Raw genomic sequence first — 27444 nt, forward strand, 5'->3', positions numbered from 1 at the left:
AAAGAGACGTTTCGAACCTAAAAAAAGCTCGTTTTGTATCGTGATATCGAAGGGAATCAGTTTTAGGTCTCTTCGGAGCTACGACATTGTCTAACAAGTGTTGACGCGTCGAAATATGTCAAATCGATGTAGTCGAAATTGTTAGGTTATGTTCCGCCCGTGAACCAAAAGTCCAATTGTCGTTTTTTTCAACTCTAACTGTAGTTCTACGATAGAATCAACTTTTTTCGATTAAAAAGCACCTATATACGAGGTCCGGTTATTAAATAACGTGCCCGAGCGCTTAGACCGCACTCCTTCCGTCGTACTCGCCAGTTTTGGCACCGCGCGACTTTTTTTCGTTTCCGAAGATAAAATTTGCTTCGAAAGGGACACGATTCGAGAATATTTCCCTTTTTTTTTCGCCCTCCCTTCGCCTTTTTCGTAACCATTCTCGCTATTTAATAAACGGACCTCGTATATTTTATGATATTGTTTTACTGAATACGTTGAATGTTTTTTTTTTAAATAAATATCGAAGGGGGGATCCAGCGCGAGTGCGCGGATTTCTGGGGAGATTCCCCTCTATTATATAAACGGCGTCTTACACGCGACCCTTCAGTATACGCTGCGTCGCGACGACCGACCCTCCGTGCGTCCGTGATCGTTTTTGGTTTTCGTAAATTCCCAGATAATTCGGTGCCGTATGGCGTTTTGAATCGTTCTCCGTATACGAGGTACGTTAAAAAGTTTTTTTTTTCGATAATAACTTAATTAAATTTAATATAAATAAACGATTCATTCAATATTTCGACTCAAGGGTCAAGTTTACGTGAATTTGTCTCGAAATTGATTAGAATAAATTGATATTTGTTATAAATAAAACGAATCACGAGATTCGCTACTAAATTTTGATATACGGCAACACTGGTACGAATATGTCTCAATTTGACGTTGACGTTTTTAATGGTGACGTATTCAGAACGAGTTGTCATTCGAGTCGTTGACAGATACTTGAGTTTTCGCGATATTTTTGTGTATTGAGGTTAGGTCGTTTTGAAAAATTGCCACGTATCCGATACACCGCGTTTCTACAGGCTCTAAATAATCCACTTTCGTTTTGTATTCAATTAAATTATTCAAATACGCGTCCCAACCGAAAATTACTTTATTCCGATGGCCGCGAAATTAGATTTCGACTACGACACGGACTCTTCTCGTAATTAGGTTATGTGTGTCTTTTTTCGTGCGTCATTGTTGACGTACCGCGAATTAATGAAGTCTTTTGAATGTAGTACCTCAATTTTAGCGGCTTATTTTTTCTCGTTGCGTCCTTATTTCGAATGATTGAGCGTTCAATCACCGTGAAGCCGTTCGACTCATTAGTTTCCTAGAAAAGGCAATTTAGAGTTGAGTCGAGTACACCCTCTAAGTTTCCTTAGAAAATTGGTTCCGCTCTCTCGTTTCCAAAGAGAGAAATTAAAGTTTCAATCGCAAGCTTTTCCAGACGATAAAGTTTTCAATATACAGGGTGTATAATTGATTTCGGTCGCCGCCAATCTAACCTAACCTAGAAACTTTTGGAAATTCCCCGTAGACAAAGCAGTAATGGTGAAATTTTAATCCCGTTCTGTCAACTCGTTGAATCAGATCATCCGAAACGACAAATTTGCCTCCTTGGCACCCTTCGTGTCGTGCACATAATTCTCTCATCATAGCACAACGCCGACTGACGTCTGAATCTTTACGATGGCGGAATGTGAAGTGCGAGAGCTTGGAAGTTGAGAAAAAAACGCCTTTCGTATGATTTGTTTTAATTTTCAAGTGAAAAAAAGCGTGGAAGTCCTAATCACGTGGTTGGTCACGAAGAAACATTGTCGACTTGCTGGAGTTAGGTCCCTTTTCCACAGCAGGTTCGATTCTTTCTCATCCTCTCATTTTTTCCCGTGATTTTCTCTCAATATTTGTCCAGGTTCGTGACGGACTTGTTAACGCGGTTGTAGCACAACGCCGACTGACGTCTGAATCTTAACGTTGGCGGAATGTGTCGTGCGAGAGCTTGGAGGTTGATGAAAAACGTAGTTCGTATTATTTGCGTTGGGTTTTCGTGAAAAATAGTCCAGGTTCATGACGGACTTGTTTACGCGGTTGTAGCACAACGCCGACTGACGCCTGAATCTCAACGATGGCGGAATTTGTAGTGCGAGAGCTTGGAGGTCGATAAAAAAGCGCCCTTCGTATTATTTGCGTTGGGTTTTCGTGAAAAATAGTCCAGGTCCATGTTAGACATGTTTACGTGGCTGTAGCACAACGCCGACTGACGTCTGAATCTCAACGATGGAGGAATTTGTAGTGCAAGAGCTTGGAGGTCGATAAAAAAACGCCCTTCGTATTATTTGCGTTGGGTTTTCGTGAAAAATAGTCCAGGTCCATGTTAGACACGTTTACGTGGCTGTAGCACAACGCCGACTGACGTCTGAATCTCAACGATGGAGGAATTTGTAGTGCAAGAGCTTGGAGGTCGATAAAAAAACGCCCTTCGTATTATTTGCGTTGGGTTTTCGTGAAAAATAGTCCAGGTCCATGTTAGACACGTTTACGTGGCTGTAGCACAACGCCGACTGACGTCTGAATCTCAACGATGGAGGAATTTGTAGTGCAAGAGCTTGGAGGTCGATAAAAAAACGCCCTTCGTATTATTTGCGTTGGGTTTTCGTGAAAAATAGTCCAGGTCCATGTTAGACATGTTTACGTGGCTGTAGCACAACGCCGACTGACGCCTGAATCTCAACGATGGCGGAATTTGTAGTGCGAGAGCTTGGAGGTTGATAAAAAACGCCCTTCGTATTATTTGCGTTGGGTTTTCGTGAAAAATAGTCCAGGTCCATGTTAGACATGTTTACGTGGCTGTAGCACAACGCCGACTGACGTCTGAATCTCAACGATGGAGGAATTTGTAGTGCGAGAGCTTGGAGGTCGATAAAAAAACGCCCTTCGTATTATTTGCGTTGGGTTTTCGTGAAAAATAGTCCAGGTCCATGTTAGACATGTTTACGTGGCTGTAGCACAACGCCGACTGACAAATCTTTTATTTGTCTTGCAGTTTTATCTCTGTTTTTAGGTTAAATAGTCCGAGTAGACTTTCCCGTGACAGGTTAGTCTCTGGACGAGCTTCAACCGAATATTTAACACGGAAACGAAACTAGATTTTGCAAAAAATATCGATACGTCGAATATTTAAGCTCGAAAAGAATCGAGCGGATCGTTCCGGCGACAGGACGAAATTGATGGTCAGGTGACCGAAGGCGTGAACATCAAGTTATCGTCCTCATCAATCTTGGTTGTGTATTTTGTTTTTCCTTCGGACGGTGGACGATAGGGAGGCGTAGGAAGTGGAGGGCGCGGTAGGAAGAGCCCCTCTTTTATAAGATACATTTATCACTTTGAGGTTTTGTGATAAATAGCCGAGAGCCAACGGGATGGGGACGTACAAACGAAAATATCGAAATCGATTCGAGATGCTATCCGTAGCATAAAAAAAAACAAAAATTTTATTGTATTTCGAAGCTAAAGTTTAGGATGAAAGATTGAAGCGACAACGAAGTTTAGAAACTCACTAATCGAATTGAGTACAAATGAATTGAGTCGGGCACCAGCGAAGTTGTCTACTCCAAGAGCCCGAATGATGCGAGTTCAGTATCGGGCTCGAAAATTTCGACAAAGTTGTTCGGGAAAACTCCTTTTCCCGTAAATTCGAACCGAAATTCTTCGAGTATGAACCGTCTTTCGACCAGAAACGTTTGTTCTTCGGAGTTCATAGTCTCGTGTCCATCTTGTTGTTTAGAGTCCACGTGCGGAGTTATCGACCGTGTATGGGAGTTGTTTCGACTTCGATTTGAGCCGACACTATCCTGTATCGGACGATTTCTGTTTCCGCAAAACGTGGCGATCGTTGAAATTCGTCACGACTTTTCGAGGACTCCTCTCCAGACTCGACTAACGCCTTTAATAAGTTCAATTTAGAAAACGCGGAATTCGACAATTGACTTCGAATTAAGCCGAACTCGTGCGCGTTTCTACAAAACCTTCTAGAAGTTTTTGGAGCATTTCAGTTTCGGAATTTACTCCATTATCGCAAATTTTCTTAGTTCATGATTACCCCTTTAGAAAGAGGTATCTTGTCTCTTCGAAATGAGGTATCAGATACCTCGATATGCGCAAATTTGTAACCTCATTTTCAACAGCTACTGATTCGTACAAAATTGATCGATAATCCAACGTTATAACCTTGAATCATCAGCTGGAGATTGCTCAGAAAGTGGGGTATTTGCGCAATTTACGTTTTGCGCAAATTTGTAACTTCATATCCACAGTCCACTATCTCGTTTGGTGTCAATTTGCAGCTTTATATCATCGACTAGAGTCTCATTTCGAAATGAGGTATCTTGTCTCTTCGAAATGAGGTATCAGATACCTCGATATGCGCAAATTTGTAACCTCATTTTCAACTGTTACAGACTTGTATAAAATTGATCGATAATCCAACGTTATAACCTTGAATCATCAGCTGGAGATTGCTCAGAAAGTGGGGTATTTGCGCAATTTACGTTTTGCGCAAATTTGTAACTTCATATCCACAGTTTACTATCTCGTTTGGTGTCAATTTGCAGCTTTATTATATCATCGACTAGAGACTCATTTCGAGATGAGGTATCTGGCGCAACGATATGCGCAAATTTGTAACCTCTATAAGATTCTATGAACGTTCTATAGAAGGATGTCATCGAATAAGCCTTAACGCCATCTATTGGATACGTAGATAGTTTTTATACGGTTCCGTATGTCTATCAGGTATTATTTTGTGGTAGAGAGTGTTTTATAGGTCGAATCATCGATTTCTCTTTTGATATCGCGTTAACATAATCGTGATCGTCATTCGAGTCGTCTACGTTGATTTCTACCAACGAAATTTATCGTATTTTTCTTTGAAAGCTCATTGAATTAGATTAGTGACCGCAAGAATGAACGGAATTGAGTATAGAGCCGACAGTAGCCTCGGAATTACGTTAGTTTTTAAGTCGGGAGTGAACAACGGCATGAAATCCGTTTTATTGCTTTTTCCATCGGAAGGTTCCGCAAAAGGAAAATATTTCGTAAACGGAAAATGTTGTTTGCGATATTATTTAATAAAAATTTTTGCGCGGTTCGGTTTTTGAGATTATGGAACGTCTTTATGGTCGAAATTTCATGTTACGGCATTCGAGTTGTGTGAAATCGGCTTTAAATGGGGTCAGTTCATTCATCTGCGGAGGTTGAATAACCACGCGTTATCCTAGCTGCCAATTGAACACGTTTTTGTTTTCTTTTCTGTCGGTTTAATTGGATTTCGACCCCCTCGTAACTTTCCATACAGATTTGCGAGCGCGGTATGAGTGTTTCATAAAGTTTTTAGAATATTTGAGGTTTCTTGTTTGATTTTTTTAGGTTAGTTTTGCGGAGCTTCGGAATTTAATACGGTTTTTGTTGCTTTCGAATGGTTTTATAGAAATTTTTCGCAGAATTTGAGGATTCCTGTTTTTTTGGATCGTTTTCCATAATTGCGGTACAAAGTTTTTTGAGAAACCATCAATACGGTTGTTGAAGCTTTTTGTTGTTGCTTTAATATGGTTTGCCACGGAGTTTTGAAATGACGAGTTTTCTTTCCATGTTTTTCCAATTTTTTCTTAATCGTTTAAATGGTTTTATACGTTTTTTTTGGAATCCATCTTTAATTTGATATGGTTTTGATTATCTATCGTTTCTTTTCGATCACTACTATAATTTAATGTGGTTTTTAACGATTTAATATGGTTTTCCTATGGTTTCTTTCATAATTTTTGGTAATCCAATGGTTTTTACAATGTTTTTCTAGTAATTTGACATGATTTTCGATCACAACTATAATTTAATGTGGTTTTTGCTAATTTAATTTGGTTTTTGCTGTTTTAATATGGTTTTTGACGATTTAATATGGTTTTCCTATGGTTTCTTTCATATTTTGGGCAATTTAATTTCTTTTACAATGTTTTTACCAATAATTTGATATGTTTCTGATTATTTATCACTTTTTTTTCCATTTTTAATAATTTAATGTGGTTTTCGTTGTTTTAATATGGTTTTCCTATGGTTTCTTTCATAATTTTTGGTAATCCAATGGTTTTTACAATGTTTTTCTAGTAATTTGACATGATTTTCGATCACAACTATAATTTAATGTGGTTTTTGCTAATTTAATTTGGTTTTTGCTGTTTTAATATGGTTTTTGACGATTTAATATGGTTTTCCTATGGTTTCTTTCATATTTTGGGCAATTTAATTTCTTTTACAATGTTTTTACCAATAATTTGATATGGTTATTGATAATTATTATAATTTAATGTGGGTTTTGCTGTTTTAATATGATTTTTGATTATTTAATATGGTTTTCCTATGGTTTCTTTCATAATTTTTGGTAATCCAATGGTTTTTACAATGTTTTTACCAATAATTTGATATGGTTATTGATAATTATTATAATTTAATGTGGGTTTTGCTGTTTTAATATGGTTTTTTATTATTTAATATGGTTTTCCTATGGTTTCTTGCATAATTTGGACAATCCAAGGATTTATAGAATGTTTTTCTAATAATCTGACATTATTTTCGATCACTACCATAATTTAATGTGGTTTTTGCTGTTTTAATATGATTTTTGATTATTTAATATGGTTTTTCTATGGTTTCTCTCATAATTTTTGGTAATCCAATGGTTTTTACAATGTTTTTACCAATAATTTGATATGGTTATTGATAATTATTATAATTTAATGTGGGTTTTGCTGTTTTAATATGGTTTTTTATTATTTAATATGGTTTTCCTATGGTTTCTTGCATAATTTGGACAATCCAAGGATTTATAGAATGTTTTTCTAATAATCTGACATTATTTTCGATCACTACCATAATTTAATGTGGTTTTTGCTGTTTTAATATGATTTTTGATTATTTAATATGGTTTTTCTATGGTTTCTCTCATAATTTTTGGTAATCCAATGGTTTTTACAATGTTTTTACCAATAATTTGATATGGTTATTGATAATTATTATAATTTAATGTGGGTTTTGCTGTTTTAATATGGTTTTTTATTATTTAATATGGTTTTCCTATGGTTTCTTGCATAATTTGGACAATCCAAGGATTTATAGAATGTTTTTCTAATAATCTGACATTATTTTCGATCACTACCATAATTTAATGTGGTTTTTGCTGTTTTAATATGATTTTTGATTATTTAATATGGTTTTTCTATGGTTTCTCTCATAATTTTTGGTAATCCAATGGTTTTTACAATGTTTTTACCAATAATTTGATATGGTTATTGATAATTATTATAATTTAATGTGGGTTTTGCTGTTTTAATATGGTTTTTTATTATTTAATATGGTTTTCCTATGGTTTCTTGCATAATTTGGACAATCCAAGGATTTATAGAATGTTTTTCTAATAATCTGACATTATTTTCGATCACTACCATAATTTAATGTGGTTTTTGCTGTTTTAATATGATTTTTGATTATTTAATATGGTTTTTCTATGGTTTCTCTCATAATTTTTGGTAATCCAATGGTTTTTACAATGTTTTTACCAATAATTTGATATGGTTATCGATAATTATTATAATTTAATGTGGTTTTTGCTGTTTTAATATGGTTTTCCTGTTTTTTTTTTTGTAATTTTTGGCAGTTCGATGGTTTTCACAATATTCTTCCAATAATTTGATATGGTTCCGATAAATTATATGAGTTTATTTTTATTTTCTTATGAGTTTATGTGGTTTTCAATTAATTAATATGGTTTTTTATTATTTAATATGGTTTTCCTATGGTTTCTTTCATAATTTGGGCAATCCAAGGATTACTAGTATGTTTTTCTAGTAATTTGACATGATTTTCGATTACCACCATAACTTAATATGGTTTTTGCTGTTTTAATATGGTTTTTGATTATTTAATATGGTTTTCCTATGGTTTCTTTCATAATTTTTGGTAATCCAATGGTTTTTACAATGTTTTTCCAGTATTTTGATATGGTTATTGATAATTATTATAATTTAATATGGTTTTTGCTGTTTTAATATGGTTTTTTCCATATTTTTATCCAAATCGATGTTTCTCAAATAATATATCATGGTTACGACGATTAATATGATATTTTAATGATTAAATTTTTGATATTTCAATATGTTTTTTCATATTTTTTTTTGTAACCCAATGGGTCGTCGTAAGTTCTAGATTTGTTTTGAAATCGTCCGACGTCGTTTTTATAATATAATTATAACTGAATTCGAAACATATGAATGAAGAATATAAAATATGGGGCGCAATAAACGCCAGAAACAAAATCTACTACACCGAAAATATAATAGATACGGTTCCTTACACTTTTTGGATATCCCACATCCAAACTTTCCCAAAGTTAACAATAACTTTTTGAATGAAACGATCGCTTCTGTATTTTTGTCTAATGTTAAGTTTTCAACTCAAGTTTATAACTTCCGTTTTTTCTTTTTTTGATTTACTACTTTTAGTTCTTCGGAAAAAAACCACAAAAAACTTTTCACTTTATTAAATCGACCTGGAAAATGGATAACGACGAAAAAGGGGAAATTCAAGTTCAACAGAATCTGCCAGGCATGCAAATTATTGAAAACGGTGTTCTTAGAAGTTTTTAGGTTAGGAATTTTGACAGTGACAGCACGAATTAGGTTAGGTTTTGAAGTTGACAGCAAGTGGAAGAAATTTTTAGGTTAAGATGTTGAAATCGGCATCAATTGGAGTTATGGTCAAGTTTTGACGCTTATATTTCTTACAAATGAGAAAAGTTGGGTTAGGAATTTCGACAGTGACAATTGTTTTGACATTGACAGCAAAAAAGTTTTAGGTTAGGAATTTTGACAGTGACAGCACGAATTAGGTTAGATTTGACGTTGATAGTAAGTGAATTCGAACTTTCGTATGGCGCAGTCAATAGGATCTTTCGCAAAAATACGAATTTCCCAGTTTATCCTTTTAGTGACACTTTTGACGTCGAAAAACTGTCATCAATTCGAACTTTCGTATGGCGCAGTCAATAGGATCTTACGCAAAAATACGAATTTTCCAGTTTATCCTTTTAGTGACACTTTTGACGTCGAAAAACTGTCATCAAATCGAACTTTCGTATGGCGCAGTCAATAGGATCTTACGCAAAAATACGAATTTTCCAGTTTATCCTTTTAGTGACACTTTTGACGTCGAAAAACTGTCATCAATTCGAACTTTCGTATGGCGCAGTCAATAGGATCTTACGCAAAAATACGAATTTTCCAGTTTATCCTTTTAGTGACACTTTTGACGTCGAAAAACTGTCATCAAATCGAACTTTCGTATGGCGCAGTCAATAGGATCTTACGCAAAAATACGAATTTTCCAGTTTATCCTTTTAGTGACACTTTTGACGTCGAAAAACTGTCATCAATTCGAACTTTCGTATGGCGCAGTCAATAGGATCTTACGCAAAAATACGAATTTTCCAGTTTATCCTTTTAGTGACACTTTTGACGTCGAAAAACTGTCATCAATTCGAACTTTCGTATGGCGCAGTCAATAGGATCTTACGCAAAAATACGAATTTTCCAGTTTATCCTTTTAGTGACACTTTTGACGTCGAAAAACTGTCATCAAATCGAACTTTCGTATGGCGCAGTCAATAGGATCTTACGCAAAAATACGAATTTTCCAGTTTATCCTTTTAGTGACACTTTTGACGTCGAAAAACTGTCATCAAATCGAACTTTCGTATGGCGCAGTCAATAGGATCTTTCGCAAAAATACGAATTTTCCAGTTTATCCTTTTAGTGACACTTTTGACGTCGAAAAACTGTCATCAATTCGAACTTTCGTATGGCGCAGTCGATAGGATTTTACGTTTAAACCAATTTTTTTCTTATAATTGATCAATTCGACGTACGAATCCTCAACATAAACTCCTTAAATACGCGTCGTATCAACTTGTTTTTCCAACTCGTACAATAACATAGTCAAGCGAAATTCCCCCTGCGCGTATAAATAATCAGATCTAATCTATTATTATCAAGTGTTGCAGTCGTAACAATACCTGTCTCGCGAAATAGTGTATACGAGGGACTATAGCGACTGAACAAAACCCATTAGGATCAGTACGTGATCCGGCGACGGCGATGGAAATTCCCTCCATAATACGTGGATTTTATGATCTCGCTATCCACTTTAATCCTCCGCATCTAACCCTACGTAGTAACTTCGAAAAAAAAACGAGGGAAACGGACAGGTGTCTTTGTTGGTCGATTATCAAGATGTTTCGATGAAAGAAACGATTTTTTTTCAATTTTGAAACGATAATCGCGTGGAGAAGGGTTGGATGTCGAAACGCTACTCATATTGCGCCGTTCGAGCCAGGTCGGGGATCGGAGCGGAAGAAAATTCAAGTGGCGCAGTCGATAGGATCTAACGTAGAAAAACGAATTTTCCTATTCTGTTCGTCGTCGTAAAATCATAAAAAATGTCGAATGAGTTCGGGGATTTTACGTTTAATACGCGGTGGTCACCAAAAAATCTGAAATCTTTCTACCAATCAACGATTTTTATATATTGAATTTGTTTGGAACGATACAAATCAAAAATTCGATTTTTCCGCAGCCCTTTTTCCGAAAAAACGAAATTTTCTTTTCAATTTTTCCAATCCCTTTTTGCCGTTGTTGCGCATTATCCGATTGTCGGTCGGTTCGACCTCGGTGTTGTTGAGAATTTTCTTCAGACTTTCCATCGAATTGGGATCGTAATCGTCGCCGAGTGGAGCGCACGTTTCGGACGTCGATTCATTTTCGGATTCGTAATCGGAGTTCAGGTACTTCTCGTAACCTTCTTCTATACCTTGAGGACATAATTTTCGTTTTTATTCGGTTAATTTACCAAAATTTTTAACGAAACATCAAATAAACAGTCTAAAAAGCTACAATATGTACCGAAAAGTAGATTTGAGATCGTAATAAGCGTCTGGGAAATTTGATCCGAGCGCGGTAGTCTCCAGGGAGCGAATATTGGTTATGAGAAGGTGTAGGAACCAAAAAAAGGTCTTGAAAGCGAGCGAAAGTGGAGAAAAAGGTCTTGAAAACGAGTGAAAGTGGTGAAAAAGGTCTTGAAAGCGAGCGAAAGTGGAGAAAAAGGTCTTGAAAACGAGTGAAAGTGGTGAAAAAGGTCTTGAAAGCGAGTGGAAATGGTGAAAAGGTCTTGAAATCGGACAAAAGGGGTGAAAAAGGTCTTGAAAGCGAGTGAAAATGGTGAAAAAGGTCTTGAAAGCGAGTGGAAATGGTGAAAAGGTCTTGAAATCGGACAAAAGGGGTGAAAAAGGTCTTGAAAGCGAGTGAAAATGGTGAAAAGATCTTGAAATCGGACAAAAGGAGTAAAAAAGGTCTTGAAAACGAGTGAAAGTGGTGAAAAAGGTCTTGAAAGCGAGTGGAAATGGTGAAAAGGTCTTGAAATCGGACAAAAGGGGTAAAAAAGGTCTTGAAAACGAGTGAAAGTGGTGAAAAAGGTCTTGAAAGCGAGTGGAAATGGTGAAAAGGTCTTGAAATCGGACAAAAGGGGTAAAAAAGGTCTTGAAAGCGAGTGAAAGTGGTGAAAAAGGTCTTGAAAGCGAGTGAAAATGGTGAAAAGATTTTGAAATCGGACAAAAGGGGTAAAAAAGGTCTTGAAAGCGAGTGAAAATGGTGAAAAGATTTTGAAATCGGACAAAAGGGGTAAAAAAGGTCTTGAAAGCGAGTGAAAGTGGTGAAAAAGGTCTTGAAATCGGACAAAAGGGGTAAAAAAGGTCTTGAAATCGGACAAAAGGGGTAAAAAAGGTCTTTAAATCGGACAAAAGGGGTAAAAAAGGTCTTGAAATCGGACAAAAGGGGTAAAAAAGGTCTTTAAATCGGACAAAAGGGGTAAAAAAGGTCTTGAAATCGGACAAAAGTGGTAAAAAAGGTCTTGAAAGCGAGTGAAAGTGGTGAAAAAGGTCTTGAAATCGGACAAAAGGGGTAAAAAAGGTCTTGAAATCGGACAAAAGGGGTAAAAAAGGTCTTGAAATCGGACAAAAGGGGTAAAAAAGGTCTTTAAATCGGACAAAAGGGGTAAAAAAGGTCTTGAAGGCGAGTGAAAGTGGTGAAAAAGGTCTTGAAAGCGAGTGAAAATGGTGAAAAGATTTTGAAATCGGACAAAAGGGGTAAAAAAGGTCTTGAAAGCGAGTGAAAGTGGTGAAAAAGGTCTTGAAATCGGACAAAAGGGGTAAAAAAGGTCTTGAAATCGGACAAAAGGGGTAAAAAAGGTCTTTAAATCCGACAAAAGAGGTAAAAAAGGTCTTGAAATCGGACAAAAGGGGTAAAAAAGGTCTTGAAGGCGAGTGAAAGTGGTGAAAAAGGTCTTGAAAGCGAGTGAAAATGGTGAAAAGATTTTGAAATCGGACAAAAGGGGTAAAAAAGGTCTTGAAAGCGAGTGAAAGTGGTGAAAAAGGTCTTGAAATCGGACAAAAGGGGTAAAAAAGGTCTTGAAATCGGACAAAAGGGGTAAAAAAGGTCTTTAAATCGGACAAAAGTGGTAAAAAAGGTCTTGAAAGCGAGTGAAAGCGGTGAAAAAGGTCTTGAAAGCGAGTGAAAGTGGTGAAAAGATCTTGAAATCGGACAAAAGGGGTAAAAAAGGTCTTGAAAGCGAGTGAAAGTGGTGAAAAAGGTCTTGAAAGCGAGTGAAAATGGTGAAAAGATCTTGAAATCGGACAAAAGTGGTAAAAAAGGTCTTGAAAGCGAGTGAAAGTGGTGAAAAAGGTCTTGAAAGCGAGTGAAAATGGTGAAAAGATTTTGAAATCGGACAAAAGGGGTAAAAAAGGTCTTGAAAGCGAGTGAAAGTGGTGAAAAAGGTCTTGAAATCGGACAAAAGGGGTAAAAAAGGTCTTGAAATCGAGCAAAAGGGGTAAAAAAGGTCTTAAAATCGGACAAAAGGGGTAAAAAAGGTCTTGAAATCGGACAAAAGTGGTAAAAAAGGTCTTGAAAGCGAGTGAAAGCGGTGAAAAAGGTCTTGAAAGCGAGTGAAAGTGGTGAAAAGATCTTGAAATCGGACAAAAGGGGTAAAAAAGGTCTTGAAAGCGAGTGAAAGTGGTGAAAAAGGTCTTGAAAGCGAGTGAAAATGGTGAAAAGATCTTGAAATCGGACAAAAGTGGTAAAAAAGGTCTTGAAAGCGAGTGAAAGTGGTGAAAAAGTCTTGAAAGCGAGTGAAAATGGTGAAAAGGTCTTGAAATCGGAAAAGTGGTAAAAAAGGTCTTGAAAGCGAGTGAAAGTGGTGAAAAAGGTCTTGAAAGCGAGCGAAAGTGGAGAAAAAGGTCTTGAAAGCGAGTGAAAAAGGTAGAAAGGTCTATAAATCGGACAAAAGTGGTAAAAAAGGTCTCGAAAGCGAGGGAAAGTGGTGAAAAAGGTCTTGAAAGCGAGTGAAAAAGGTAGAAAGGTCTCGAAAGCGAGTGAAAGTTGTGAAAAAGGTCTTGAAAGCGAGTGAAAAAGGTAGAAAGGTCTATAAATCGGACAAAAGTGGTAAAAAAGGTCTCGAAAGCGAGCGAATGTGGTGAAAAAGTCTTGAAAGCGAGTGAAAAAGGTAGAAAGGTCTATAAATCGGACAAAAGTGGTAAAAAAGGTATAGAAATCGGACAAAAATGGTAAAAAAGGTCTATAAATCGGACAAAAGTGATAAAAAAGGTCTTGAAAGCGGGCGAAAGTGGTAAAAAGGATCTAGAATGCACGTCAAAGTCGTAAATTGGTATGAGAAGTAAGTTATATGAAAAAAAGGATCGTGAAACCGGATTGACAATGGTAAATAACGTCTAGAGACCGAATAAAATCAATAAATTAGTCAGAGAAGCGCATAAATATGGTAAAAAAATTCTATACAGCGCATAAAAGTAGTAAATGGGTGTAGGGAGCGTGTTTATAGTGAAAAAAAACTATCCAAGAATCGATTATAAGTAGAAAAAAGATTTTAGAAAGCACGCACCTAGTTTAAAAGTGTCCAGGAAGCAAAAACTGGTTATAAAATGAATGTAGAAACCGAAGAAAAATAATAAAAAGTATCGAGGAAGCGAGGAATCGCAATAAAAATATCCTAGGAATGCGAAAAAGTTTGAAGTGAACGAAAAAATACCTGTAAACCTGACAAAAGTCATAAAAAAAATAAAAATTTTCCAATTTTAAAGAATATAATCACGATATTTATATTTACCTTCGAACGGATTAAACGAAACTTTCTGATTACGATCAAATTTCGAATAATCGATATCGACATAATCCAATTTGGTGATATAATTCCTAGTTCGCAGGGGGTCCCTCAAATACATCACGCACAATCTGTACAGTACCATCCAGGGCAAATACCAACTCAATATCTACAAAAAGTTGCCAAACAATTTTCCCCTCCGACGAAAAAAAATTTTTTTCGCTACGTTTCTTTGAAAAAAAAAACCAAAAAGAAAACGAACTTATCGAAATGCCCCCGTAATACGGATTAAATCGCGAAAATTTCAAAGAGCCGTAACGAAAAATATAAGACGCAACACGTTTTACCTGGTACCTCGGATTTGATATACAAATAACGAGATCGTCGCAAATAATTTCCGGTAAATCCAATGTTTGAATGGCTTCGTAAAGAGTTAAATTCGACCTTATCGGTATATTAGGTTGGAATTGACGCATATATTCCCGACAATCGGAACATCCAGATAATAATTCGACGTCGGATATAGGGGATGATAGGGGGTGTAGCTTGCATTTCCATTGATATGTTGCATCTAATATCTTCAAATAATTTTTTCATTAAAATTTTCGATTACCCTCGTATAATGGAATCGGGATTAATTTAGAAAATTTTCATTTTATCGAAATCTGCTTATTTACGTAAAAATCTGGCAACCGCGCGATCGACTGGTTACTTAAAAATGTCTGGTTTTCAAACATCGGCCACGTGTAAACACGACGTTGCCGATTCTATATAAAAATAGAGAAATAAATTTTTACCTACTAGATTTAATATAAGAAATAAAAAACCCATTTAAATAATTAAATTAAAAAAAAATATTGTTTTTAAAAAGTAAAGTTTTCGAATACCCTCGTATAATGGAATCGGGATTAATTTAGAAAATTTTCATTTTATCGAAATCTGCTTATATACGTAAAAATCTGGCAACCGCGCGATCGACTGGTTACTTAAAAATGTCTGGTTTTCAAACATCGGCCACGTGTAAACACGACGTTGCCGATTCTATATAAAAATAGAGAAATAAATTTTTACCTACTAGATTTAATATAAGAAATAAAAAACCCATTTAAATAATTAAATTAAAAAAAAATATTGTTTTTAAAAAGTAAAATTTTCGAATACCCTCGTATAATGGAATCGGGATTAATTTAGAAAATTTTCATTTTATCGAAATCTGCTTATATACGTAAAAATCTGGCAACCGCGCGATCGACTGGTTACTTCAAAATGTCTGGTATTCAAACATCGGCCACGTGTAAACACGATTTAATACATATAAGAAATAAAAAAACCATTTAAATAATTAAACTTCCACGAAATTAAAACGTAATCGATACTTTTAAATCGCCTCGTATAATCAAAACTTTTTTTGCAGACTTATTATCGCAACACCGTAATATTAAAATTAGATACCAAATACCTTAGACAACATAACCTATGATATTGACGTATTTGAAAAATCGAAACCATTGGTTTAAATATTGAACGAATTTAAAGTTATTTTTTGTATAGTAAATATTGAAATTAGAAGAATAGAAAAATTATTAACTAAATTTACCGTAACAATCCAAATAATGAATAAATAACATTTTTGTATCACTTATTATAGTTTTGCACAATCACCTACGAGACTCGTCATTTTTCGTACTGAATCGGCAAACAACGAGATACAGATCGGACGTTTAGAACGCAGGTGTTGATTTTACGACGTAGCCAAATTTATTTCTCACGAAGTTATAAAAGATTTTATTTTATAAAAATTTTTATATTTCTTCACTAATTTATAACAATTTTAAAAATTCTCTTTCGAAAGTTCTCATTAAACACGTTAATGAATAGAATGGCCGCTCTTTAAAGATTGGTAACTGTGAAAGCGCAACGTTGCCGCATATATTAAAGTATGAGTAAATTCTTGACAACTGATAAATAGGAAATGATTAAAATAATTTAAATTTGACTTATTTAAGAAAGATATTTAAAAAAAAATGATTTAATAATTAATAATATTCATTTTGCAATAAAAAATTGTAGAATAATCTAATGGTCGTAATCGTAACGAATGTGTCTCCTCTCTAGATATCGATGGAATAATTTCGATACGCGACGTTGTCATGGTACGTGCAAAATCAGCTGATTAAATTAAAACAACTATATACACATTACAATTATTTTGTTATTGAAATATCAAATGAAAGAAGTGAAATTTCTTTTTAATTTACGTTTTAGTTCGTAAAACGAAATAAATCTATCACGATAGAAATAAACAAAAGTTAACGACGCCATCTTTGTTTTCAACTAATCATGTCAATTAATATACGTCATGGCAGGAGATAGAATAATAGAGATGGGAGTTTGTATTTGAAAATAACGGTTATTAAAACGGAATTTTTTGAAAAAAAAATTGTAAGGATGTAATTATAAATAAATAAAGGAAAAAACAAAAAAATAGTTTTAAGAAAATATGAAAAAATTTATTATTATTAGAGCAGAAAAGTTTTTACTGAAAACTGATGATTAAAATGAATTTTTTCCCATTTGACCTTGTCTGTGATTATTTTTTTTTTGGCTATTTTTTATGATAAATATTTTCTAAATTATTTCCGATTCTATGATGATGTTTTTTTACCGATATACCAACCGGCAATCCGCTTTTTCTAGCCAAATCTTCCAAAATACCCAACCTATCGGCAGTAGGCTCCAAACTGAAGGCAGTTAACGCGCATTCTCGTGCTATTTTCACATTACGTTTCAAAAATCCCGCCAAACTGTCAAACGTCGCCGCCAACCTCGCGGTGACAACTGACATATCTCTACGACGCACATCATCGTTCTCATAGTTTTCGTTTATTTTCAGTGCCTAAGAGCAAATTATTTTATATACAGGGTAGAACCTCAAGGTGACAAAATTCGGTCACCAAATCGACTCTCCTGGTATAATTAAGGGAAAATGTCCGTCCCGAAGTGACAGACATCACGAAAAACACATTAATATCCAACCGATATCAAATAAACTAAATATTTAAATGTAAATTTAATTTTGAGACAACCTGTATAAAAAAAATTATTAAAATATTCATTAAACTTGCCTCTATATCGTTCAAATCGGCGTTAATGGTTCTGATGAACATTTGGGCGGTAAAATTATATAAATTTCTATTATCGGCGTTTTTTAAAAGTTCGCATACGTTTAATAGCAACGAGGGTTCCGCCATTTCACTTAATCTCCCAACTTTTTCAATAAAATCTTCTAAATTATCCATTTTTACGCTGACTTTCAAATAAAAATCCAAAATATCGATAAATTTACGTACGCGTTCCATATTAACGACGTTCGTTTCTAAAAAACAATCACGGCTTTATTAAAATTAATATAACCGAGTCGGCTAGACTCACCCAAATATATCTGTAACATTAATGCAGCAACCTTTCGGCAATGTTGCCAAGTCTTAGATTTATCGGTGTCTTTGTCCATGAATCTCTCGACGCAAAATTTGAAATCCTCGTAACTAAATCGATTTACGATTTCCTCGATAGCCCTTATCCTACCCCACTTATATAATAAAACGATTCTTATATCCAAAATAAACAAAAATTGTTTGGGGGTGATCTCGACTGCACGGCCGTTTTTATCGGTGTATTGGATATACTCGAGAAACGCCGTCGCCAAATTTAGAGCTAAATCTTCGCATCGGGAATCGCATAATTTAACCAATCTCATAACTATTAAATCAGCTTTTTCTCTATCGAAAAACTCGACGATTTTTTCACTGATTCCGACGTTTTCGTTTTTAATAACGACCTCCAATATCGGACAACCCCACGACGTTTTTAAAACGTATAACATTTTTTCGAAATATTTATCGAATATTACAGAAATCGGTCTCAAAATATGGCTCGCTTTCTCTAAAGCGTTTACTAATTGTGTCTGTAAAATGTAGAATTTGATTTAACCTATACGGCGATTTACTGATTTTAAATTAATATGGCAACACGGCCGACACCATGATATCTATCGTCCTTCTTTAAAGTTTATAGCCCGGTCAAATTAGACCAAGTGGAGCAACATAAATTGAAATTCCAACAGCTGAGAATCAGAAAATTGTTTAAAATATAATTAAAAATAAAATTTTTTAAATCTCAATCATTCATTCATTTATTTAAGGGCAAAGGTCAAGAAAATTGTTTTTTTTTTAATTTTTCAACAATTTTACTGATTTTCAGCGAGGTGGGAATTTATGTCTAAATTAACCGAACTATAATTATATTGACGGCTACTAGATCTAAAAAAATTCCATATATAGTCCAGGAAATAAAACTCAAAAAAGGCAAAACATCGCAATTTTTTCGCTCTGCATGGATTTGTACAAAAATTTCGAATTAGGCTCATTTCACTCTCTAGTTCATTTTCTACATTATGCCGTTGTACGCTTTAAGGGTGGTGAAACTACCCCTAATTGTAAAAAATGATAAAATAACATTTTAAACCTTAAAATGAGTAAAATTTGACTTGGATTAGTTGAATATGGATTGTTTTATGCTGTAGGACACAATTTCGTAATACTTCAACCCTTAAAAACCATCCTTAATCACATAATACTGATTTTTTCGTAGAAAAAAGTTGGAATCGACCTTATTTTTATAATAAGTAACTCAATTTTCATGTTAAAGACTTTTTTTTATTTTAAAACTCAAACTATATGGATTTTTTCTTAGAATTACCCTTTCCATCGATTCCTGTAGTCATGATGTAAAAAAATTTACCACCCCCTACAAAGGGTAGCAACTACCCCCAAGGTTTTAACGTACGAAAATGATCTTTGGGCTATTCCCTATCTTCTGTGAAAATTTCAAGTAAATTCATAAAGAACAAAAAAATTGCGAGCCAAAATGCAACATTCACTGGACTAATAAACTTCTTATTTATTAAATTCCATATAAAAAAAATCGAAAAACTAATTTTTTTAAATTTTTTCTCGTACTATAACCATCAATAAATGATATTTTTTTCACTTTACAGTTGCAAGGAAGTTCGACAGATCTATTTCAAAAGGTAAGTTCAATTTCCAAACTATCACGAAGTTTTTATATAATACAGTGTTGTCATATCTTAATATCATTTCAACTAAGACGATTTGGTGTAAAAAATATTGATACTTCATAATATCAGAGGATAATACTGTATTTGTAATGAATTCGCACTTAAAAATACTTTTATTTCCATTTGAAATATAAAATTTATTAAAAACTAAATCGTTATAACTAGTTATGACAACACTGTATCTTATTAAGAATTTAAAATGCCATAACTTAGTTTAGTTTAGAAAATCGACACCAGGGGGAGTACAAGTTATATTACTATCACAATTTAATTCAAGTTTATTGTTTGTGTCAAAAATATTAAAATAAATTGTTTAGAAAAACTAAATAAAAAAACTGAAATCACCATGATAACAAAATAAATCATAAACACGTTAATAACAATTATTAAAATTTTACAAACAAAGCTCGTCCCACTTTCGGGCGTAATCGGAAAAGTACGATATTCGAATAACGTTTAAGGCAGGTGTTCATTTTACAACGTAGCCAAATTTAGTGATTGCGAAGTCATAATAGATTTGATTTTTGAAATATAGACATTTAATACTTTGTGCAGTTTATGGAATTTTAAATTGATAAAACAAATTTAGAAACACGTAATCCTTTCAATAGAAATTTGAACGCTAACTGTTTTTACTTTTAAATGCAGTTAATAATCAAATAAACATGGCAACGCCGACAAAAATAGTGTATCTCTTGAAACTGTGTTTAAATGTGGGGTTAGAAATTTTTATTAACGGAAAATGAAAATATATAAAATCTTCTCGAATATTAATATGTAAATAATGATAAATGTGAATATGTACCTCGAATAAATCCGTATAATGTGTCCATTCGGCAGTAAGAGTAATGTTCAGAGTATGCAACAATGCCCAGTCCATCAACTTGATAGTTTCGTTCATGTTTATTTGATCGAAATCGAATACGGACATTTTATCCCATAATTCTATCAATGAGAAAAGTTTTTGAGATAGTAATACCGTTTTATTATTCAAAATAAAATCGATATTATCGAAAGGCTTCAAAATATTCATTTTTCTCTTAACTTTATGTAAACCTATAACAACGAATTTCTAAACACTGACAGAACAAGTCGTCTCAGATTTGTTGATACATTTAGTAAAAGCGTCAGTTGGCCGTGGAAAGCGCGTTTTATTGATTCAATTATTTATACACTCAATTTTAATATAAAAAATAATTTTTTCAAAACTGATCGTTTATTTTAATATATTTTAAGATTTATTGTTACTGTAGATGCCATTTTTAATATATTCAGAATGATTTCATTAAAAAAGTTTATTTGGAATTGTTATATGCTATGAGTTCTGTGGCGTTGGCGCGAATTCGGTGAACGACACTCAAAGATGGCAATAAATTTCTAGATTCCGAATACAGGGCGTGTCAAAAATGAAACATATATTAAATTCCGTTTATTTTAAGAATTATTTTTATTGTAATTTCTAGATTCCGAATACAGGGCGTGTCAAAAATGAATCATATATTAAATTCCGTTTATTTTTATTATAAATATCGTTATTATTATATTCAAAACAATTTCTTGAGAAAAGTTCGATAGAAATTATTAGATGCGTTTAGTTTTATGGCGTTGACGCTGTCAATGACAGATGGCAGTAAGTTTAAAGTGTATATTAATAATGAAGAATACAGGGTGTGTCAAAATTTGAACATAAATTAAATTATACATTAGAAACGGTAATTTAAGATAACTTGGACGTTTAATATTATACAGGGAAAAGCAAAAAATAGTATAACCACATATTATACATATTTAGAGGAAAATAAATGTTGAAATTAGTGCGTATCAACCAACTCACGTTTTGTGTAACTACGTTTTAGTTTGAATGGTGTTAAATTAGAGCTTGTGTACGTTCCGAGTTGTTGGGGTTCCTATGTACATACCATCTATGTATATCCAGAGATAATTGCGCCTCTAGCAGATTTGTACGTGGTTTGTATGTGTGTAGCTAGTTTGGTAAATTGAATCGTGAAAATTTTCTAAATTATTCCATCACAAAATATGAAATAATCAATTAGATCTAAGGACAGGGCGGTATTTGAGTATTTTAATCAATATTTCCGTGCATTTTCGAAATAAATTCCCAATTTAGGACAGTGGCCACTTCAACTAGATTGCATATCTCGGAAAACTCCTTTTATTTTTAATTTGAAGGAAAAGGCGTCGAGGGTGTCGAAGTGCTCGTCTCTCGAGTTTGAATTCAATTTTCTTGTCGAATCTTCGAGACTAGAACACAACGGAGGCGATCGAAATACCAGAAAATGAATTTTAAAATGATTTGGTTCAATTTTGCTGGTGGGAAATATGGAAAAACGAATGTTTACATCTTATCGACAACAAACAATATAGAAATTTTGTTTGCACGTTTTTATTTCATTATACGTAATAGTTTTCACAGCGTATATGTTTTATCTCGCGAAAAGTTAGGTTATGTTAGTTCATTATGAAAATATTTATTCGTATAATCGCGTAACGCGTTTAAAATTTCAAATATTTCCAATAAAATGGAAAAATAAATCGAAAATCGACTATAAAATAACATTTACACATCTAATAAAATCAATTTTGAAAACATTTTGTTTATTTCCATATAAATATATTCTAGATGATATGCAACACGTTTTACAATGAATCCATATAAATATATCATGGAACGCGTAATACACGACGGTCGATCGTGATCGGGATCGAATCGAAATAAACTTGTTTCTTTACGGTGCCAATCGAACTCGCTTACAAACGCTGCGGTCGTACAGGGTTGGCGTCAGGATTTATAATATAGCGAAAACTTTCGATTAAATTTGTAAATTTGTAGTATTGATGTAAACTCCTTTTCGACAAATAATCGTCGTCTTTTTAGTACCATTCCTTATTCAAAATATTCAAAAAATGCGATGAGGAAGTAATATACCGTTTTCTAATAGCCATGTTCAATTTTTTCTACAACAAATCAATCGGGATGAGGTCGGGCTAGTGTGATGGTCGAATCATCATTTTCAAATACTCTTTAGCTTCAAAGAATGATTTTCTGCCGACAAGGGGCTGGCTACAACGTTTTATTTCATTTTATAGCTTTAACCCTTCAAAATCTTTTCAATTTTTATTAGGTTTCCAGTCGATTTTCCTCCAAAACATCCCCAAATCATCACCGAACCTCCGCCGTATTTTACAGACTTCTTAACACAGATTTAATTAATTACAGGATGAGCAAAAAAATTTTACCGGTAGCGTATATCATCCTAATTCTTTAAAGCAAGATTTGGGATGTTATTTCGACTTTATAGATGTCATTCACCTTGTTTTACGAAGTATTACGGCATCTCTAATTCCAGAATTCCACTTTTGGCGAAATTGTGGCTGTAAAATCCGTCAAAAATACAATGGGAAGCATATTTGTTTGTTTTCATTACAAAACGAATACCCGTTTTAATATTTCCCACCAAAAACATTTTAAAAGGAAATAGTTATTTTTTTGTTAAAAAATACTACGTTACTTTATTAAATTTTAAATTGAATAAATTTCATCAGATAATAAATCCATTAGCGCCTTAGTGCGACTCTGTACAATCAGCATCTGTTTGTTAGTTGTTTAATGATAAAGTAGGCAACTACCACGTCAAAGAACTTTTTCACTGTCTAGAAATTAGAATAAAAATTGTATGCAACACACGTTACACTTATTATTATAATATATTGAGAAAGTTTTTATTTACATTCGTTTATTACCAGACTTTTTTATATATTTACATGTTCGAAACCACTAAATTTCCAATTAATAATTGACGTAACAACATGGTTATTCACTACCGGCTATTATAACATTGAAAATCAATTTCATTTCATCAAAATGCCCTCCGAGACTTTTTTTTTTAACCAGCCGTAAATGCTGGTATTAAAACCCTTGCAGTCCCGCTCTCTATGGAAAAGTTTTAATAACATGCAAATGCCGCGAAAATTGCATACTACGCAGTCATTTCGTTTATCCCTCCTTTGTCTGATTTAATTCTCGGTCAGTTACACAGCGCCCTCTAGCGGGAACATTGATGTACTGCCGGATGTAGATATTTCTGTTAATGACGTGTCGATTAATACCAGCAAATTAATGTTATACGAGTAGAAAGTAAAAATTGTTTATTTCTCATCGTAAAAATAATTTTTTTGTCATGTTTTTGTACTATGAACGTATCATATCGGTGATAAACTTTATTATTATCGCGCCTTTCCGTATTCCCTGTGATTCTAACTTATCTTTTCGAAACACGGCTTTTCACCCCGGCTTGGGATAGTCTCTGGATAAGATATATATGTCCCGACGGGGCGTTCTTTCCCGATATTCTATGTTTTCTTGGAAAAGTGAAATCCAATTTGACATTATTTTTTCGGGAATGGTGAACAATGCAAAGTCAATAAGGTTCCCCATTTCAGAGTTTATCTAAAGACTTTTCTTTCTTATCGGTCCGACGAGTTTCCCAACTTCTTTTTTTATACCCCGGAGTTATATTCATTAAATTATTGACCTTCTTATCTTTATATTCAAGGTCGAAACAATTATATGAAGTGATGGAATTAGGCAACATATATAACACTCGAGTCGTTTTCGTAACTAGAAAGTAGGCAACAACCATTACACCAAATTACACGGAACATAGAACTAAATGAAATCTTTCATATCTACGACACGGAATTATATGTTAGTATTTTATGCAACACATTCAACACTCAAAATCATAAGTTGGTTCTTAATAACTAGAAAGTTATTATGGAAAATTATTGATTATACATTTACTTTCTATGATTTGAAACTTTATTGTTGTTTTTTATTTGTTATTATAGTTTTCGTACTTATTTTCATTTAATTTTACTTCAAGAAACAAATTTACATCGTAGAACACTTCTTCTTTTCTTAGTCGTAGTAATTGCACTCGGACTATAAGATGCTGTGTGAAAAAGCGTCCTCTCGAGAGTTTTTCCAACGGAAAACCATATTTCAAGTGTGTCTTCTACTGTTCACATAATTACCTACACTTGCCAGACCAAAGGCAATTACATTTTAACTTGAAAACACATAAAAAAAATCCCCTTAGACTTTCCGGCTTACCGCGTCAGCAGGAAAAATATTTCACACAAAGACACACAAAATATTACGAAGATCCTTTTTACTAGATTATTTTTTACGTTTTTAAAATAAACGACGCGTGATTTGTAATATTTATATAATTTTTTTAATAGTATTGTAGTATTAACCTTGATATAATAAACATATGCCATGTTGCCAAATTATAACTGTATAGCTAGTATATATTTCACGTACAGTTTAGTATGCTACAAAAAATACTTCAGAATTTTTTATTTCTTTGTATTAATCAGATTGTTTGAATGCCATATTAAGTCGTTTTTGAATCAAAGGTATTTAAAGTTTCAAAATCAGAACGTACATTTTGTAAATTATACATTCGAACATTATGAATTTTTAATGGATGATTACGTATATCCGTATAGTGTGTTTGACGGAATAAATAATAAGACTATCGGCGGGCCAGGGGCGGCTCAAGCCCAATGGTTAATAAACCGTAATTTTTACGATCTAAAGATTGATTTTTGTATCTCGATAAAATTTATTTTAATCCGAAGAAAATAATCATAAATTCTAATTATTTATTGAAAATACGTACAGGAGGTATTGAAACATACTGAATTTTATTTCATCTGGTTTCATATTTTATTATTTTCATTAAATAATGTGGAATCGCAATTAATCAAAACTATATTATACGGGGGGAAACGTTATATTGAGGATTCGTAATTAATTTAAACCATATTATACGAGGTGGAACGTTATAATCAGGATTCGTAATTAATTAAAACCATATTATACGAGGTGGAACGTTATAATCAGAATTCGAAATTAATTAAAACCATATTATACGAGGGGAAATGTTTTAAACGCTACCGAATAGAGTTCAAACGTTTTTTTTTTGGAACGTATCACAACCAGAAATTTCTTTATGGTTTTTGAAGAGTCATTTCTCATTTTTCTATGTTTCTACGAGGGTTATATCAAAATTTTCCGATCTCTTTGTAGTTTCAATCGTCAAGCTTCTCGATTAAATTAAAAGTCGACGATTTTTCCAACATTTCTAGAATCGTCACTTCGTTTGGTCGACAACTGCGATGCAGGTCCTGGCAGGTCGTGCGTTTAAATTCAATTTCGCGAGCTTGTTAGTTGTAAATTAACGCGAATAATGATTTTAGTCTGAATTAAAAGATCTGGCCGGTTGCCGTTGAGGAAAAAAAACGATTTTCAAGGTTTATTTTCATTTTCGTGAACGAGGCAACTTTCTAATGTTACTTAGGCGTTAATCCCTCGACATTATATTCCGCTCGAAAGCTTTCTCCGATTTACATAATCCCAGAAATATGGGAAAGCTTCGTACATCGTTTTTTTTTTTAATTTATACAGGGATTAGTCGGGATTTTTACGTTAGTTTTTTGTTGCGACGATTCGCTCGGAAAAATAATCGGGAATTTAATTATTGAGACACGATTTGGCGTGATAAATATAAAAATTTGTTTTAATCTTTAAAATAGGATAAAATGTCAATATACGGGGGTTATATTATCAAAAATTTAAGTACGAAACGATATAATGTAATAAAACTCGTTTCTGTTTCTATAAGTCTCAAATTCATACATGAAATAAATGTTAATTTATATTTAAAGTTAGTTTTTAATCCTGATTAACTTTTTTTATAATAATTTCCTATATTAACGGCAAAAAAAGTATTTAACTCTTTAAGAAAATCAAATTTTTCGACATAACTCGTATACGATTAAAAAATTTCGATTTACGATTAATGCATATTAGATTCAAAGTGATTTAGAACGTTTTATCAAGAATAACTTTTTTCCATAAAACTAATAATAAAAAAGTTTTTCATCCCATTCAGTTTTTTCATTTCCGTATCCCACTGTATATATTTGACGATCCGCGTATGTCGTTTTCGCGGTTCGAGGGAATAATTTTTGAATTAAATTACATTTTAAATACTATCCAACGACAATTAATCATTCGACTATCGTTGTCGGGCTTCCGTAAAGTAAAATAAAAATATTTAAATATTTTTAAATACCGACGTCTTAAAACTTTATATTTATCGTTTTTTCTACTACAAAATCCATAGTTTTACACTCTAAATTTAAAAAAAAATAAAATACATACGTTTTATATCAAATATCCAATCATAAACATGTATTTATATACGTCTATATCAAAAGTTATGAAACAACCCTCGTATATACGTAAACTATGATCCGATATTTCCGATTCACCAGGTATATGGCACTTAACGTTCATTTTCAAACCAACACCTCGTTAACTAATTGTTAACATTCTTTTTATCAAAAACCCATTAGTTCATCTCGAAATTATTCATAATAAAACATAATGATGATTGATTATAGTCCAGATTTCTCCCGACATAATTCCAGATTTATTACATCGAAATCCTGCGGACATGTTGTTGACAGGATAATCCACACTACACGAACATTTAATAGACATCGCGCTTTCCCTTATTATGACCTAATTCGAAATTATATCAATGTTGTCATTCGATTGACCCCTGACATTGTTGTCAGATTCAATATTATTATTCAGTCTTCTCTATTTTATAGCGGCCACTACCGCTGAGTATAAATCCCTGTGTATGTTGCAAATATAACCTTGAATAATGTGTTAGATAGAGAAATAAACGTTGATAAATAGACGACTATTTATTTAACCGCCTAGTGCATTGTACTCTTTATATTCGGGAACATTTCTAGTAAGATTTACGGCGCGAACACGTACGGAAATTTAATATAATGGTGTCGATTTCCGGCTACTTCTTCAAAAGGTAATAAACACACAAACAACGTTGATAATTTTAACGCAAAATGGAGGATTTTCAATAATCGTGACATGGAAC

At 33.4% G+C, this 27444-nt stretch overlaps 2 protein-coding genes across 2 annotated transcripts in view; one reads left to right on the forward strand and one right to left on the reverse strand.

Annotated features, from left to right (window-relative positions):
- The first annotated feature begins 599 nt into the window (after nt 1-599).
- The window catches only part of LOC130893768 (schwannomin-interacting protein 1 homolog), a 108799-nt gene continuing 81954 nt past the window's right edge, over nt 600-27444 (forward strand). The window contains exons 1-2 of the mRNA XM_057800121.1: nt 600-716; nt 19361-19393. The gene's annotated coding sequence lies outside the window, so the exon portion shown is untranslated. The remainder of the gene's footprint in view (nt 717-19360; nt 19394-27444) is intronic.
- LOC130893770 (uncharacterized) lies at nt 10639-20530 on the reverse strand. The gene is made up of 7 exons (XM_057800125.1): nt 20247-20530; nt 17737-18268; nt 17430-17680; nt 16982-17200; nt 14652-14882; nt 14311-14473; nt 10639-10947 (listed from the first exon to the last, which is right to left on the reverse strand). Exons 1-7 carry the CDS (start codon nt 20472-20474, stop codon nt 10691-10693), a joined length of 1881 nt encoding a protein of 626 aa, XP_057656108.1. The 5' UTR covers nt 20475-20530; the 3' UTR covers nt 10639-10690.

The sequence above is a fragment of the Diorhabda carinulata genome, chromosome 5, assembly GCF_026250575.1.
Source record: "Diorhabda carinulata isolate Delta chromosome 5, icDioCari1.1, whole genome shotgun sequence".
Lineage (NCBI taxonomy): Eukaryota > Metazoa > Arthropoda > Insecta > Coleoptera > Chrysomelidae > Diorhabda > Diorhabda carinulata.